This window comes from Hylobates moloch, unplaced genomic scaffold (assembly GCF_009828535.3).
Source record: "Hylobates moloch isolate HMO894 unplaced genomic scaffold, HMol_V3 SCAFFOLD_14, whole genome shotgun sequence".
Lineage (NCBI taxonomy): Eukaryota > Metazoa > Chordata > Mammalia > Primates > Hylobatidae > Hylobates > Hylobates moloch.
Window position 1 is genome coordinate 41,681,552 of NW_026652289.1, and position 18,561 is coordinate 41,700,112.

Genomic DNA, 18,561 nt, shown 5'->3' on the forward strand with positions numbered 1-18,561 from the left:
GACCGAGGTATGACTAGGTGCCCAGCACGGGATTTGGTACTGAAAAAATCCCTTAAGTTAAAGGAGTGTCTTCTGGAGGAGGAAGCTTCATAGGGCCTAGGTAAGGTCTATGGGAGAAGCAAGAGAGGACCATGGCCTGGAAAGAAACAGTGGTGTCACAAACTTTCTCAGCAGGCTGCCCAGACCAATGGCCTTCCTTCCCTTTTCCTTCATACCCAAGAGAACCTTTATCTGGGGTCAGGGCAGGGATGCTATCTCAGAAACGTCTCACCTTGAAACTGAGCCTCCCTCCAAACATGATGTCACAGGCAAGGAAGGTTTCCTCTATCTTCACAAATCTGACCCCACCTCCTTCAGAGGAAGGGGTCCCAGCACCCCAAATGACTCAATACTGTTTTGTCCATAGCATGTCCTGGGCAGGAGGAGAGGAAAGTCTCAATGCAATCAAATTTTGTTTCAATTTTTTCCCATCATATTCCCAATGTCTAGAGGTCCCTTATGACCTTTGCATTCCTGAGCATAGCTTCCATAAAAAGATAGGCTTACTCTGTGCACATATTCACACACATATACACATTCAAACACACACATGTGTGCACACACACATTCGCACATACACACATGCAAACACACACATGGAACACACACATACACACATACACATGCAAACACACGTGTACACATGCAAACACACAAACACATCCACATGAAAACACACAGGCGTACACATGCAAACACACACATCCACATACAGATGCACACAAACACACAAATACACATGCAGACACACATGCAAACAAATACATGCATGCAAACACACACGTGTACACATGAAAACACACACACATGCAAATGCACACACACACTATTTACAGACACTTTTTCAATCTGTAGTTGATTGAGCAACATCTTTCTGGAGATTTTATTAGGAACGCCCGCTTTTCAGGACATCCTAACTCAGTCCATGGCTGTATGGCCAGAAAGGAAATGAGCTGTCATGGAAGTCCTCCTTGCTCGAGGCAGCACATGGCTTGGGGGCCACCAGTGTTACTACTCCAGGGTATTTTCCTCCCCTGTAAGATTTGGAAAGATGACAAGGCTCAGAGATCAGCCGTTACTCTCTAAACCTTCCACAGACCTGTGGTGTGAGGTGAAAATGTCAATGAGAAAGAGCTTGTAGGCTTGGGAGTATAGCATCCCCACCTCCTGGTGTGGTCAGAAGTGGTCTATGTAATTTTAGCTCCTAGAATTAGAAATGCCCCTCTGGTATCCTTAAAGAACGTCAGTTCTGGGAAAGCATAGCCTTCTCCTCCCATCCCTTAGCCCCTTAGTGACCCTACAGTGCATACCCCTTCTCTGACACACCCCTCAGCTCATCGTCAGGGGCTCCTCCTTTCAGAAAGACGCTTATAGACTGAGACCCACTTAGATGAGACCTCGCCTCCTCTTCCATGACAATCCAAGGCCAAGCCCCCAAAGGTTTTGCTCCCTTCCCTCACTCGGTTCAGTGGAGGCTGCAGCAAAATGGAGTGTTTCCAGTTTCTCTGACCATGCAGGGTTTTAAGTTAATCCCCTCCTCCTATCCTTCCCTTTTGCTGACAGTTCTTCCCCTTTCAATCTCCCTCTCTGTTTCCCCTCCTAGTTTTGATCTTCTTTGGGGATTTTGGTTTTTACTTTATTTTGCTTTTTTCTGTTTTTTTTTTTTTTCTTTTTGTTTTTTATAGGTTTCAGAGAAATTATGTTGAATCCAATAAGCCTTCCCGGACATTCCAAGCCTCTTAACCATGGCATCTATGTTGAGGATGTCAATGTTTATTTCAGCAAAGGACGTCATGGCTTTTAAAAACTCCTTTTAAGCCTCCTTGTTTTGATGTCACCTTGGTAGGCTGGGCCCTCTGAGAGGTTGGAAGCTCTAGGCGTTTTTCTCTTTGGATCCAGGGATGCTAAGTAGAAACTGCATGAGTCACCAGTGCCCCGGCACCCTTTAACACCACCAGATGGGTGTTTTCCCCCATCCACCACTGGCAGGGTTGCCCCTTCCCTCCAATCATCACTGTGCTCCTTTTTTCCCGGCCTACGAGGCAGCTCCTGCCACCATCTTTAGAGCCAATAAAGAGAATTAAAAACCTGTGCACCAGGAGCATCTTTTAAATACACTAGCCATTCTCTTGCTTTACAAAAACAACCTAACCATCACAAGAAAGCCTGATGAAGTCCAGCCGTGCTCCAGCCTCACTTTCCCTGCTTGGAAGCGTGGGGTCTCCCTGGCTCTCCCAGGATACAATGCGGTCCTCTTAGTGACCTCGTCGCCCTGCAACCTCCAGTGGGGAAGAGTCACAGAGAGCACCTAAGCAGAGGTGGAGACAGCGCGGTAAGAGGAGGGGGAGCCAGGCTCAAGTATTGGCACCAAGTTAGGTCTCAGAGGAAAGAATGGAAACCAATCACTTTATATTTTTATTTTTATTTTCGGTGGAAAAATCATCCTTTTTTGGGACATACTTGCCCCCTACTTCCTCTTCTCTCTGGAACGGCTCACAATGAGTGCGATATTAGAAAACTCCTTGCAGAGGAGAGTTTCTCCAGGCTCTTCCTGGGCCCTTAGATCTGCAGTTCCAACAAGCTTTGGCTGCAGGAGGTTTTACCCATGAACTGGCCATCCTACTAGGACCACAAGGGACCAAGGGAATCAGGGACAAAGGCCCTTCCTGCCAGCCCATGATCCCGGGATTGGCTCTCTTCCCCTACTTCCACTTATTCTTGACTCTGAGAACTTTTGGAACCCAATGGAATCAGCATTTCAAGGTCAAGATGAACTGAAGGGGAAGAGAAGTAAAACTTGGCCTCCTCCAGCCCCTCTCATGGCACCAATGGAAGTGTCCTCCTGTTCTCTGGTCAATATGTGTGTTTACTTTGCTTGCTTTGACTCATGCCTTACTCCATGGCCACCCTCTCCCAAAGAGGGGGCTCGCTTCCCCCATTTTCAACTTGATCCACTGAGGAGAGGGAAGGGGGTGACTTTCCCTTCTTCAGTAGGAAAGGCACATTTGTAGGGCCTGAAACTCTCCCGTATTTGCTGACTCATTGGTGGAGTAGACTTCTGGCTCCCAGCTCCACTGGCCCATGGGGCCTCCATTGTGTGAAGTCAGCATAGGCTGCCCACCTAATGGTGGAGAGCATGAAACTGGGAGCATCCTGTGGGGGGCTTGTGGGGGAAAAAGGTGGTTGTTTTAACCCACCATTGTTTTGGGGTGGTGTTGCACACTAGTAGAGCATAGAGTCTATGCCTTTGGCAAATTTAACTGGGAGTTTGGATTCCCATTTTACTTCTTGGGTCCTGTGGATGGTGGTTCTTCATGTCAGGATCCCAGCCCGATTCTGCAAATGCCTCCATGGGGTTTAAAAACATGAGGCTTTCCAAGTTCTTGCCCAGTATCTGGGGCAGCCTCCAGAGTATCACCTGGGAGTTCAGGTTCTCTCCAGGGCTCCAGGTGTGTGTTTATCTCGCCCCCTCCAGCTCTCCTCATCCTGCTCCCCATTGCTCCATGTCAGGCTGATCCCCATTATGCCCTGCTGATGCTTTGGGTCCAGGGCCTCCTCCCAAGTGTGGCTTTAAGGAGTAAGCTTGAGGATGAAGTTTTTTAATTATTGTAAATCATTACCTCATTTCCAGCCTCCCAGGCTCCATCCATCCCAGCATCTTTTATTCTGCCATTTTCCTCACCTTGTGCTATGACAATGGGGCGTTGTGTTTCCACAGAGACTTATAGGAGTGTTCAGTGTATAGTTTCTTAATAAACACTTTATTTTCTAATGAAATGACTGAATCAGACCTCTTATTTGGAAATTTTGCAAAAACATTCAAAATACAGAAATTCCAGGTTACCTGCATTTTTTCCTGTTTTCCTGTTACTCTTTTAAAGAAGTTTCTTAGTTAAGTTCTATGTTTACAAAGGTGTTCACAATCTGTTCCATTGGTTGCTTTCATTGAGAGTCTTCCAGATAGGTTAGGCTCATACAGTAAAGTGCTTTTTCATCGTACTGAGAAAGAATTAGAGGCTCAGAGAAGTTGAATGGTTCACCCAGGGTCACACAGTGTGAGAGGTGAAAGCAAGATTCAAACCTGACTTCTACAGACACTACTTCTACAGACACTACTGAGGCCACTGAGACCCTCACTCCTTTGGTAGCTGGGGAATGTTCTGTTGTCTGAGCAGCCAAGGCTCACAGAAATCTTCTCTTGAGAGCTGATATATGGGGGTCTGGGAGTGGGGTTGGGGATCCTTTATCTTTGGTGCACCAGCGAAGCCAGTGGGGCTGTCCCTGGGATGGAGTGGTTTTGTATGTTCCCTGTGGATGTTGGGAAAGTGACCCTGCCCAAGGAAAGGTGGGGCTTTGGGCATACAGGTCATTCAGAGACACACTCCCTTTCATGCACACACACCCACACACACACTCAGGTGAGCCACACTCTCATGGCAAGTTTCATGTGGGCTGCCAGGAGGGAGAGGCCAAAGAGTAAAATGCTTAGATGAACTGGCACATCTGTGCATCCTTGGACCCTGGCACTGACACAGCTAGAAGAGTTGAAATGCTCCCTGTAACTTGCCCTCTTCCTTTCAGGAGGAGAGGACACCGTGAGGCCCTGTATGCAGGAGAGATGGAGCAAGAGTGGAGAATGCGGGCTGGGAAAGGGCTCCTGGGCGGATCCGATTGCTTCACTGGGCCCCAGTAATCCTTGATGGAGCTCAGTCATTGAGGAAGTAGAGATGAGACAAGTAAAGTAACGTGGAAGAGCTCATGTTCCAGTTTGACAGGAAGTTGATCAGGCTAGGTTGGTGCTTTTCTATATACCCTCAGTTGCTTTATCTTCTATTTAAGTCTAGTTTGGTTTGAGACCCCCTTATGCCAAATGGAAGCTCCTGCTCTCTAGAGTGGCCTGGGTGAGGGGTGGACCAAGCTCTGCATTTATCTCTTCTTAAGGGTTCCAGGGAGAAAGAGTTGGAACAGAGACGCCTGAAGGGTTGGGGCTGTCCTGGGGACCATGAGGAGATGCACTCGTTCAAGGGAGAACTTTCATTTTTAATATGAGAGAGATTTGAGCTTTGTTTTGTTCTGATGCTTGGAGCCTATCAGTATATGGGAGAAGAGATAATAGATAAAAATGGCCCCTGAGAATATGGGAAGGAAAAATATCTACAGCTCAGGAGGAGGGGCTAGCATTGGCCTGGTGGAGGGAGTGCTCTTCCCATAGAGCAGGAGGCAAAAAGAGGAAAGGATGCGGAATGTCTTTTCAAGGTGATAGGGCAAGGAAGTGAGGGAGTTCTTGTCTGGTGGCTTCCATTTTGCCTATAAAGAATGAGGCAAGTCCTTGTGCTGCTAGTGAGAAGACCCAAGGAGAGTTGGAACATCTGAATTGACAGAGGAAGAGACTATGGATGACTATGGTGATCTATGGAAATGTTGCTGGGCAGAATGAAGAACCAGCTGCGATTGGAGTCTAGGCCTCTGTTTTCCATGTTTTACTGCTAGGTGTTGAAGTCTCATGGCATTTACCCCAGGGTTGGTGCCTCTAGGGAAGTCAGAGCTGGTATAGGGCATATGCGGAGAGCTGAACGCAGCCCAGAAAGATGCCAGTTTGGACTGGCCTCAGTTTAGGATGGCTCAGGGAACCAGCCAGTCCTGCAGCTCCCTGACCTCCTGCATCCAAATGTCACCAACAGGATTTCACAGTAGCTTTCTCAGACCTTAAGCTTACATTTTGGTCCTGCGGGATTTTGCTGCATGGATTGACAGCTGACTCAGTTCATGAACCCAGGGTGCTTGCCAGGTGCTCTCTGGATCTTCATTCTAGAGAGGTGGTTGACAGGTGCTGGTTCTGAAGCTTAGAGAATGAGAAACTCAACTGTACCAATAAGATCTTGTAGAACAAGGTAAAATTCTATCTAACACATTCCAGGGACATTCCCTGGAGAGGCTGGGCTCTTTTACTAGCATTACATGACCAGGTCCTGGAACTGATTGCCAAGCTCCCAAGAATGGGTTTACTGTGGGGCATTAATAGTAATAATTCTATGTATCTTATGAAGCACTTACTCAGAACCAGTCACATTTTACCCACAAGGAAGCTGAAGCTCAGAAAGATTGAATAACCAGCTCAGGTTTTCACAGCTTGAAACTGGCAGAACCAGGACTGACAGCGGGCCTGCCTGACACCTCAAAATGCTTTTGGCCACTCTCCTGCCCCCTAAAGTTGCACATCTTCTGCTCCTGGAAGGCTATGATTGTGGAACACCCCCTAGGTGCTCCCCTCCAACCCCACTCCACTCCTAAGACAGATAAGTCTTTCAGGGGTCTTCAGGGATGAGCACCATCCCTGACTTCCTTCTGGAACTTTTGGGACAGGGTGATTTTAAAGACTAGAAAAGAATATCTGCAACGTTCTTTCCTCTCATTGTAGCCTTTAGTGACTTGGGGGTTTATGAAAGCACGGTTGGGCTTAGATCTGAGATTAATCACATGTCTTACAGTTGGTGATATTCCCAAGCAATAATGGCCTCTTTGATATTGGGGAGGACTTGTTGGATGAGACCAACCTGATCCTTAGGATAGCAGTTAGGCTGCCCAGGTGGATGAGACCAACCTGATCCTTAGGATAGCAGTTAGGCTGCCCAGGTCTGGACAAGGGTGAGAAGCTTCAGATAGGAAGGTGGTTGAAGAAAGGATGAGACCAACCTGATCCTTAGGATAGCATGTTAGGCGCCCAGGTCTGGGCAAGGGTAAGCAGCTTCAGACAGGAAGGTAGTAGAAGAAAGGGCCTTGTCTGACTACCCACTGTCACTTAACCTTTCTTCACCCCACCTCAAAGACCTCCTGATATGTCCAAGCTCAGCCATGCAATGCTCACCCTAAAAAGACCAAACATGAATCAGGCTCAATTTGGAAGTCAAGAATCTGACCTCTAGCCACCTCTGTCTGTTCTTTTGTGTGGGAATCCCTTTCTGCAGCCAAGCTCCCAGCAGCTGAATCCTCACCTCCACCTCCCCAGCCACAGGTGTGACCGCAGCACAGCACTGGGCTGTGACACATCCCCTGGCTCGTCCCAGTTCCCTCAGGTCATGCCCAGGCACGAGCAAAGGATCAAGCATCTCAGATACAATGGTGAGGCAGCAAGGGAGGGTTGGATGCCACGGGAAAGCTCAGGAGCGGGCAGATCAATGCAGGACGACTTCATTGTTGTGTAGCTTTCTGCACGGAGCCAGACATGGATTAGGCAAAGAGCCGGAGCCTTTGTTCCTTCAGGGTTTACTGACTCCTGTGCTCTGGCTAGACTCGCACATTGCTGCCAGCATGACTCTGAAAGTAAGAGCAAAATGAAGGTGGCAGGGAGGGAGAGACAGGGAGGGGGAGAGGGCGATGCTGGCTGCTTGGAGTCTTCTCTGTGAAGGGCCAGGGAAAACTCTTAAGCGTGACAGCGGAGACGGGAGGAAGGTGGAGAACAATGGGGAGTCTGGCTTCCATCTGGACTGTCCAGCAAGGGCCTGGAGCTCTCCTCCTCCTCTCTCCCAGTTCTCCCCCACCCAACACATTGCCAATCTTTAATGCTGGCTGATGTGGGCGAAGCTGCTTGCAGCCTCCAGATTCCTTGGATAGCTCTGGTTCTGTATTTTGCCTTTAGAAATCCTACTGTTACCACCCCCTGTACTTCCCACCTCCCAAGAAAACCTCAGCCTAGATCTGACAATATATTTCCAGAGCTAAATAAGACTCCTTCTTCAACCCTACTTGAACCCAAAAGTGAGTTGAAGGAGACATGCTGGCAAGAGATAAGTCCCTTGTCTGCTTTTTTGGGTGGTTCTGAAATTCCATCAGGATTCTGAGGCCCTCTTGGGTAGGACTTTTGTTCCAATTTCTCCTACTCAGTGGATAAAACTTCCATAGGGTGACCCCAGTTTCCCATGAAATTAAATCTTGATGAGGGAAGAGATTTCTGCACGGGTGATAAGGTCTAATACCCCTCTGCATTTTTGCTCCTTTTCATTTTGGCACATTTTCCTTCTTTCACAAAATATCTGGGTGTTTGTGCCTGAGAGAGCTAGATCTTCTCTCCTCATTATGCTTGACTTCTGGGTGGGTGTGAATGCATTGCTCAAATGTTCTGTATGCTCCTGGGCCAGGATGGTGAGGATTGACAAAAACGAGGGGAACAAGGAAGATATCAGAGGAAAACCTTTGACTGGGGCATGCTCTGCTTTGAGAGAAGGGAACAAGAAAGACAGGAGCACTTCTGAGGAGCACAGATCCCACAGGGACGTAGAAGGTACTGATGGCTCAGATTTGGTGTCAAAGGCCTCCAGCCCAGTTCTGTGTGGGTTGTATCTGGGAAGGAACTTGGAACACTGGGGTAGAGCAGAAAGGCAGGGTTGCAAGTTACCCAGAGAACTGAGCTGTAGAGAAATCGTAGCTGAAGGCTCTGGTGGGCCTTTCAAACCAAGATACATGAACCTTCCACATGGGATCAGATGGGCACCTGGCCTTCTCAGGATCATGGTATTTTCTCATGACCCTCTGCCAAAAGGATCCTCTCAAAGCCTCTGTTAAATAGATGAACCTGACTTTGATTTACCTATGGGTGGAGACTGGGGCCTTTGGCATAAGTCAAGAAGAATGGAGCTTGGCTTTTCTGAGAGCCAAAACCCTCAAGCAGTTCTCACTTGACACCCTAAAAGTAATGTCAGGTAATGTCTGAGTTCGGAGGGGTGGTCAAAATCCCCTGCTCAGCTATGGAGAGGCTTTGCAGAGCAAAGAGTGAGGCTGCCCAAAAGCATCATTTCAGAATGGCAGTCCCTGACTTTTGCCTTCTTCCAAGTTTGAGGGACAGAACATCATGTCACCTCAGAAAACACTACCAAATCTGGCTTTGGTAAGCAATGCCGGAAGCCTTGGTGGATTGCAATGATGACCAGCTTGTCTTCATGGCTGTCTTTGCCTCAGTTTCTGCCACCTGTGTGCTGTTACCATGGCAGCACAATGAAACCTAGCTCTGCCTTTGGAGACCTCACTGGAGCAAGTGGCCTATTTCCGTGAAAAAGACACATTCTCCCCTCCCTTGCCCTTAAGTTCATTCTGCAGTGAGAAGGACAAGGACTTAGCCTTGGCAAAGGGGAAAGTGACTTCACTGCTGTCTAATATGGCCTGATGATGCCTCTGTTACAGAGTTCTGATAGACCGCTTACTTTCTCACTCCAAAGTTCACACTATCTTCAGTCTGTTTGGGACCTCTTAATGTCGTTTAAAAATCACATTGTGGTATTCTTTACTCTGCAAGGCTTGCAATAGCCTTTGGCCAAAATTCATGAAATCCTGACCTTCAAAAATACACTTCTCATAAAAAGAGAGGGTGTGGAGCTGTGGGGAGCACATGTGCTCTTCCAGGGATGGGGCAGGTCTACAGAACCTGTGACATGGTCCTTAGCAGCTGCACAGGCCTAGGGAAATATTTACCTCTCACAGCTAGGTTCTCGAGCATGTCGGGTCCTCTAGTTTTAAGCTGAAAGGGTTTAGCCTGTGTGACACAGGGGACCCCTGCACCTACAAAGGCTAATTTCCAGTCTTTCTCAGCACTGAGTCAGACAAGCAGTCTCCAAGCTCTGCCCTCTTGCTGCCAAAGTCAAGGCAAGGGTGACAGAAGGAACATTCCAGAGTACTGGCTAGATACTAACTAAATCTAGCCTATTAATTATATTCTGTCAGAACCTCTGGATGCTCTTGCTGTTAATTCTGAAAGAAAATTCACATGGCAGAGAACATGAGAGTAAATCTCAAACAACTTCTGTCAAGACTGCTAGTCCCTGACAGCTCACCCTGGCCAGGAGGGCACAGCCAGGATCTGTGACGCTCTCTGGTTGCCTCCATCTGGGGACCATAGCTCCTCACTGAGGCCTTTTGCTTCAGAGGGAGCCAGATATAGAGCTGGCCAGGGAGAACTTGAGTCTGTTCCCTCCCACTGTCAGTGGGCAGCAGGGAGGCACCACCAATATAGAACATATTCTGAGGATGTCCTTCTTGGGAGAATTTAAATTCTAAGTTCATGTCTAAATGACTCACAGAATCTTTCAATCTTTATGGCTGACAATTTGGCATTTCTTGCTACCATAACAGGAGATTGCTGCACAGTACCTCTGATACCAAATGGCCAACCTAGTCATTAAGAAGACCGGAATAACCCCACTGTGCATTTTCAGGATGGTGTCTTTGGCCATCTTAATAATTTTATTGGGTCAATCACTTGACCAACTGTTATCCTGCATAAATTGGTCAGTTTTCTGGGCAGAGCTTCAGGGCCTGCAATATGGTTCTCCCTTAATTTGAAATCCTCAACTTGCAGAAAAATCTTTTTCTTTTCCTCCAGTTACTAGATAAATGATGTTGTAAGGATCAAGTGCTCCCCTTTTTATTGATTGCAGCAATGTTTCCCCTTAGACTCATGATATGCCAAGGATCCATCAGAGAACTTTGGAGAATGTTGCACAGTATGGCCAGCTCTTATAGATTCACAGTTTGCATTAGGATATCAAAGTCTCCAAGAAGTCCTGCTGTAAACAAACCTTATTCTACCTCTTTCCAATTCTAATTAAACACAAAACATTCCTCATTTAACATCTATTAATAGACTCAGCACACACATGTTAGAAAACACTGGTTTATGGTGTGATCAGAAGATTTTAAAGAAGAATCAAGCAGGATGTGTTCATCAACCACCGACTTCCTATATCAAGAAACCACCACACCCAGCACGCTACCCAGCTGTAGGCTCAGCCCTCACTTCTGCCTTCTACATGGAGTCAGAAAAAATTCTGGTTGTTGATGGATAGACACTCTTGTGAAGATCAGGAAACCTTCACTGTGATATCTCAGAAGAAAATGGTAAGTCATTTCACATAAGAGCTTGAGACCTCAGCATTAAACCTGACCATCCGCCCAGGCTGGTGGAGATGACATCATCTAGTGGTAGCCCACAGCAATGAAGACCTGGATCCCAATCTCAACTCTACCACTAGCAAAATGACATGGGGTAAGTTACGTTTCCTTGTTCCATATTTGTCTCTGAGTAGCTAGTAGAGTTTGCTGATCCTCATGTAAAAGACCCTGACTGGACAGATGCCCCAAATGCCATGTCCCCATGAGTCACTATTGTCTCTTAGTGAAGGACATCTTTTGGTTCCTGGTCCTTCTCTCTCTCTGAATATGTTGTGTATCAGGCAAACAGAGTGAGAGAGATGGCTGCCCCTTTGGGTGAGGATCAGTGGATTTCTCTGGATGAGGATGGAAGCAGATGCTTGGGGGTTAATAGACCCTCTCTGTCACCGCTGGACAAGGCCAAGCGGGAGTTCTCGGCAAGATTTTCTGACTTTGATCTCAAGAAGGCAGCTCTGCCTAACAAATAGTCTGAAATGTCAAAGAATAAATGTTAAAGCTTGAGGGGTCATTCTCCAGGGAGTTGCCGGGGCTGGCTAGGGAGGGAAAGGAGGAGGGAGAGAGGGACACAGCAGAATCCTTCACATAAAGATTCCGACTTGGTTTTGTGATATTTAAGAAAAAAGAAAACTCTGAATTATTTATAGCACAGAAGATGTAAGCAGGCTGTAGAGAAGTAGCCTGGCTTCACATGATAGTTTATGGCCATTATTTAGCTGCCCCAGCCTTGAACTGGTAAAACTTTTCTCATTAGTCACATGCTACTGAGCTCTACTTGAGCTATCTATCATTATTATTATTATTATTATTATTATTATTGCTATTATCATTATTTTAATCAAGAAAATTCATGTCCTTCAATATGTGAGTTGGGGGATGCAATTTCTAGAAATGACATTTGCACAAAGCAGGAGTTATCTCTTTCCCTTAAAGGGACTCTGGCACACCCTTCAGTAACTCTTTCCACCCCTGTGAGTGTTTCCAGCCTGTGCCTCTTCAAGCAGGGATTCGGAAGCCCCCTGCTCTGATATGGATGGGAAGCATCTCGGTTTGGGCCTGGGCACCGATTGGCCATGTCAATCTGGGAAGGTGAATTTCATCTCTCATTCGTTCCCTCTGAAAGATGAAGGCAATTGTCCTATGGCTCTTCTGAGTATGTTGGGCATAGGAAAGATAATTCCATTGTGTTCAAAATACCTTGGTACCTGGCAGGGGGTTGGGAGATAGCATCTATATTATGTGAGGGGATAAAAGAAGTAAAGAAATGTTAAAAGGTTAAATAAAAAGTGATTGAAAGATTAGTGGTAAAGCTGGGGGGAATGAGTTCTTTCGTCTGTTTATTTTGGTCAGTGATAAAATGAATACTCCATGTTGATAATCATATCCTGATTCTATAGCATGGGTAATTGAAATTCACCAATAATCCCCAAATTGCAGTTAAAATTAAAATCACAAGCTTCACATATTCTCTCTTCCATCTCTACACATGGTACAAACATGCTCTTAGTCACTCTCCTAATTGTTTTTGCATACCCTTGACAACACTCTGGGAGATGCAAACACATGGAGTCAACTTTTGGTCAGTTTGGGGGTGGTGAGGTGAGGCTAGTCAAGCTGCAAATCAGGTCATCAGTAGAGCTCCAAACAAGCAATATTGTATTTAGGAGGTATTGCTTTTGTTGAATATGTCAATACTTTTGTTTCTTTCCTAGACCTGTTTTTTTTTTTTTCTACCTTGAAGAACCTGGAGAACATTTTGCAGTTAAAATGTCACAGTGACACTCCTGTTATAAAACTCTGAACATGTACATATTTTTACCCTCACTAACTTACTCTACCCCCAGAAGTCTTTGAAGTGTTTTTCCTGCACTCCCTACTTGCTGTGATGTAGAAGTTCGGCTAGCACCATTGCTCTAGGGCAGTGGTTCTCAAAGTTTTTGGTCTTGGGACCTCTTTTCACTTAAAAGTCATAGAAACCCCAAATAACGTTTGTTTCTGTGGGTTATATCCATCATATTCACTGTATTTGAAATTAAAACTGAGTACAATTTAAAAGCTCAAGTATACACACACATTCCATGTAGCTGTCAGGATGATGACGTCATCGCATGTCTGGAAAGCACTGGACAACTTCATGAATAATACCTGTGAGACACGAGAGTAAAAAAAGGCATACACTATCTTACTATTGCTAGGAAAATAGTTTTGACACATGAATCTCCTGAAAGGGTCTTGAGCCCACCAGGGACCTTTGGACCATTTTGAGACCTGCTGTTCTAGGAAAACAGGCACAAGCAGATTCTGAAATCAAACCTGGGTCCCCTTGGAGCCAGGGAAATCTACCAGTCATGCACTTTGATCCAAGTGTAGGAGTCCATCAGAATTCCATTTCTTTATTCAAACATCACTGACTGCCCCATGGGTGTTGACTTAAAGCAAACTGGATACAACCATGTATGTTCAGTTGCTAGGAATGTGGAAAATATACAAGAAAGACTTCACCTATTATTAAGAAAACAGAGTGGGGGCTGTTTGCTTGCTCTGGAGAAGAACATGGGCTTGATGTAACAGTAAACATTATTGGTTGATTGAAGAGACTCAGCACGAACAGGATTTACAAAATCCCATTGGTGAGAGCAGGAGGCATGAATGGCAGGGGATGAGAGAATTTATAGGCATCACCTTGCTGGTTGGGCATCCCTTCATCGCACTATTGTGCATTACATTTGGACTTGTTTAAGGAACATGTGAGGCTCACAGTGCTCTAGCCAGGACCTATGGGAGTGCCTATTTAAGTTTAGACACGCTGGCACCTCCTTCCTCTTTCTCCTAAGCTGAGCAGCTTCGGTATAGGAAGATTGGACTATGAAATGCTTTAATGTCTAGGGAGCTTCCTTAGGTTAACTCTGTGTAGCACCCAGCACACCACTCAGCAGAGGGACCTGTCTCATCATGAGGTCTTAAGTGGGTGACAGTGTTCATGCCTCTTCCTGTTCATCATTTATGCCCCAGGGAGCAAGAACTGCTCTTCTGTGGGATTATTTCACAAACCCGCTGGAATAGGGTCTTTCAAGGAATACCTCTGAGATCATGAGCAAATGTTGCTTCATTGACTCATTCTTCAAACATATTTGGGGCATCCGCTCTGTGCCACACACTCTGCTACTAAGTGAGTCAGTTGTATTTCCTGTTGTCAAGAGCTTTATTGTCTCCCGCAGTGGTTTTCAATTGGGGGTGATCTTCTCCCCCAGGGAACACGTGTGGAGACATTTTTAGTTGTGACAGCTGAGGGTGGGTGCTTCTGACAGCTCCCCACAACAAAGAATGATCCAGCCCTAAATGCTATAGTATCAACGTTGAGAAACCCTAGTCTAGAGACAATACAGTCCAGTATTCACTAGTCTTGGGTAAGAGGGACCTCCCCACTTTTTAGGGCCCTTCTTTAGCTGCCAAGAGTCCTAGGGCCATGAGAAGGGACCATCTGGAGCCTGCACTCCACCTCCCTTCTTGACAATATTTCATTTCCTAAACCAGAATTCCTTACCCAAACAGCTCTCAGCTTGCCTCCAGGACACATGCGGGTCTCTTCATTCATCTGTTCTAAGGGTGGGCTACGCTGCAGGTTTGTGCACTGCTAAGCCCAAGAGTTGGCCAAAGGATTACTGTGTGAGGGCAGTGGGAACATGGAGAGTGTGAGGGTGGGACGGTTAGAGGAAGATGGAGTTGCAGGCTCAGTGTGCACACATATGTACGAGAGACCCCTTTCACTGTGGGATGGAAGACGGGGGTGGAAGAGAAGGGAAGAGGCCAGGGGCCAACTCCTTAGTACCATGTGTCTCCACACGCAAATCCGAGGAATCAGAGACACCGAAGTCACCTGGCCCTTCAGGTCATCCTGAAGATCAATTTCGCAGGGCAGGAGGATAGGACATGCCTTATTTATTAGTGTGTTAGCTTGATTTATAACTTCCAAATTTTAGACATATGAAATGTGGGCTTCTAATTATTCCCTTGTCCCAGGTCCTTCAAATGTAAGGAATAGGCCTGGTACAGATAAGTGAGTAATCATGAAGCAATATGATGAAATTATGGGAGAGGTAAACATAGAGGAAAGACACCTAGTTCCCAAGTGGAGTTTTTTTGTTTTTTGTTTTTTGGGGTTTTTTTTGAGACAGTCTTGCTCTATCATCCAGGCTGGAATGCAGAGGTGTGATCTCGGCTCACTGCAACCTCCACCTCCTGGGCTTAAGCGATTCTTATGCCTCAGCCTCCCGAGTAGCTGGGATTATAGGTACCCACCACCACACCTGGCAGATTTTTGTATTTTTGGTAGAGATGGGGTTTCATCCTGTTGGCCAGGCTGGTCTCAAACTCCTGATCTCAAGTGATCCACCTGCCTCGGCCTCCCAAAGTGCTGGGATTACACGCGTGAGCCACCTTGCCCAGCCTAATGAAGTTCTTAAAAATACTGAATCATGATATTGATCTGCAGATGTTTAAATGAAAATGGCAGTTCAAGGAATGCATAATCAAAATGATCATTTAAGACTTTAAAGTTTCCATTGTTTAGAGAGCTGCCTTCAAGCCTTGGAAATCCTGACTCCACTGCCTGGTAAATAAACACCATAGTCCTTTGGTGACCTTGGGCTGCCTGAGGTACACGATTGTGGAGGTTCTTCCTGCTGGACAATCTCCACACTGGGGCAATGCTCTTACAGGCCCACCCAGTTGCCATAGATACTGATCTCGAGGTCTCCACAATTGACTGGTATTTACTGGGGATCTGCAGCTTTCTGGATGCCGTGACCAGCATCATAAAGGAAAGAGAGGGGCTGCCCCTTCCCGGCTCCCCATTTGTGGACTATTGTGAGAATATCTCTTTGTCACAGAAAGGTAAAGACCCTGGAGAAATTGAATAGGACGGATTTTTTTTCTTTTAATAACATTGTGCTTTTTTCTGATTACAAAAGTAATTTATATTCACAGTAGAAAATTCAGTGAAATACAGAAAAGCACACAAACACATAAATTATCCACCATCCCATCACCCAGAGACAACACTGTTAACATTTCAGCTTTCTGCCTTCTAATCTTTTTTATGTACTTATTTATTTGTCAGAATCAAATCATTCCACGTGCACGTGCACATACACATTACTTTGCTACCTCTTTTTAAATAAGATTGCATTTGCAATTTAACTGATCTTTTGCAATGTTAAAAAATTTTGTGAGGCCGGGTGCAGTGGCTCATGCCTGTAATCCCAGCACTTTGGGAGGCCAAGGCGGGCGGATCACGAGATCAGGAGATCGAGACCATCCTGGCTAACACAGTGAAACCCTGTCTCTACCAAAAATAGAAAAAATTAGCCAGGTGCGGTGGCTGGCGCCTGTAGTCCCAGCTACTCGGGAGGCTGAGGCAGGAGAATGGTGTGAACCCAGGAGTCAGAGCTTGCAGTGAGCCGAGATAGCGCCACTGCACTCCGGCCTGGGCGAAAGAGTGAGACTCCGTCTCAAAAAAAAAAAAAAAAAAAAATTGTGAAAGTGATATATTTACCACATGGTTAAAAAAATGCACACATATACACACACACAAACTTGCACAGAAATGTTCATAGCAGCATTTTTCATAATGGTCAAGGGACAGAAAAATGCAATATTTATCGACTGGTGAATGGAGAAAGAAAATGTGGTGTAACCATAGAATGGATTACTACTCAGCAATAAAAAGGAATGAAGCACTTATACATGCTACAACATGAATGAATCCCAAAGAAACCTGCTAAGTAGCTGGACACAAAACATCCCATTCTCTATGATGCCATTTGTGTGCAATGTCAAGAAGAGGCAAATATGGAGAGACAGAAATTATATTAGTGGCTGCCTAAAGCTGGGGTTGGAAGGAGGGATTAACTATAAATGGATCCAGGGTCCTTGTTGGGGCGATGAATGTTTTAAAACTGGTTTATCCTGGTGATCATACCATTCAGTAGATTTACTAAAAGTTGTTAAATTTTACATTAAAATAGGTGAATTTTATGGTATGTAAAATAATGTCTCAATAAAGTTTATATATATATACAAAATAAGTTATCTAATAAATATGTAAAATAAAGTTTGCATAGATGAACTCAATGATGATTATATATAATACATAGTAAATATATAATATATAAGCTAAACATATATAACATATGTAAACTTTATTGAAGTATTATCATTATTTATCCAAATTATTGCTATAGATTGATCTGTCTATAAAATGAGAGCACTCCCCTTTTTTACTCCTGTTCCTCATTGGCAAGTTGTTCCTAGCACCACTACCATTACCAGATAAGTAACCTCTGTTATTGAGTGTCCTTATGAATTATATCTAAGCAAATTATATACAAACAAATATAAATATACGTGTTTATTTTTCTCTATTTGGTACAACTGCAGCTGTATCATACATACTATTGTGCACTTTTTAGGATAATCCCTTCCCCACCCCAGTTTCTTGGAGCTCTTAGAGAAATCTCTCATTGTTGTTTTAGAGATCCATACTATCCCGTTATATTGATGTACTCAAATTTATTTAATTTCTTCACAATAGTTTGCTCTTATAAATCACAGAAATGGATTGATCCTAAATATATAGAAACTAAATAAATGTGGTTGAACCTAAATATAATATTAACATAAAGCCGTATGACCCCTATAAGCTATTTGGTGTATCTGTTTTGTATATATTGACCATATGGGGTGATAACAATGTGTACCCCAAGAGTAATACAGATGCTCCTCAATTTACCATGGGGCTATGTCCTGATAAAATCATGATAAGTTGAAAATATCACAAGTTGCAAATGCACTTAATACACCTAACTTACCAACCATCATAGCTTAGACTAGCCTACCTTAAATGTGCTCAGAACACTGGCATTAGCCTACAGTTGGGCAAAATCATCTAACACAAAGCTTACTTTATAATAAAGTACTGAATATCTCATGTAATTTATGGAATACCATACTGAAAGTGAAAAGCAGAATAATTTCACACCATAGTGAAATTGAAAAGTCCCAACTCGAACCATCGTAAGTGGGGGACTGTCCATATATGAGAATGATGTTCCCCACAGTCTTAATAAACAGAGGGTCATGGCTTGACTTTTAATGACTGTATCATGCTCCACTGTGTGGACATGCCAGATTTATTTGCCTAGTCCCCTGTGTTTGAAAACTTGGATTGTTTTATTTTTTCATTCTTATGAAAAACAGCACAGGTATTTAGGTACTCTTGGTGGTTAAGCTGAACAAGGGAGATAGCTCAGTGGCAGCCCTCATCAGAGATAGTATGTCTGTCACTGCATTGCTACCTCTGATGAGGACTGCAGGTATCCAGTGGATTCCCCCAAGCAGGTATCCAGTGGATTCCCCCAAGCAGGTATCCAGTGGATTCTCCTGAGGAACAGCTATCTTGTAACAGAGAGCTGACTGTGGAAAGCTATCTCCTTCTGAAATATTATTGCTTCAGACCCCAAGATGCAACATCATTGAATGCAGAGGTCATTACCTTTTTTCAGGTAACTTCAAGGTGTTGCCAACATT

General features: G+C 44.9%; 1 protein-coding gene across 9 annotated transcripts in view; it reads left to right on the forward strand.

The window, feature by feature from the left end:
• The window catches only part of NTRK3 (neurotrophic receptor tyrosine kinase 3), a 386,596-nt gene that overhangs the window by 276,499 nt on the left and 91,536 nt on the right, over nt 1–18,561 (forward strand). For 3 of the 9 annotated variants that reach the window (XM_032175493.2, XM_032175495.2, XM_032175494.2), the window contains one exon: nt 1,725–3,816. The exons of the other annotated variants lie outside the window; for them this stretch is intronic. In XM_032175493.2, the coding sequence (XP_032031384.1) occupies nt 1,725–1,843 (119 nt within the window). In that variant the 3' untranslated portion in view covers nt 1,844–3,816. Of the gene's footprint in view, nt 1–1,724; nt 3,817–18,561 lie in introns of those variants that run through there. 9 annotated transcript variants of the gene reach the window in all.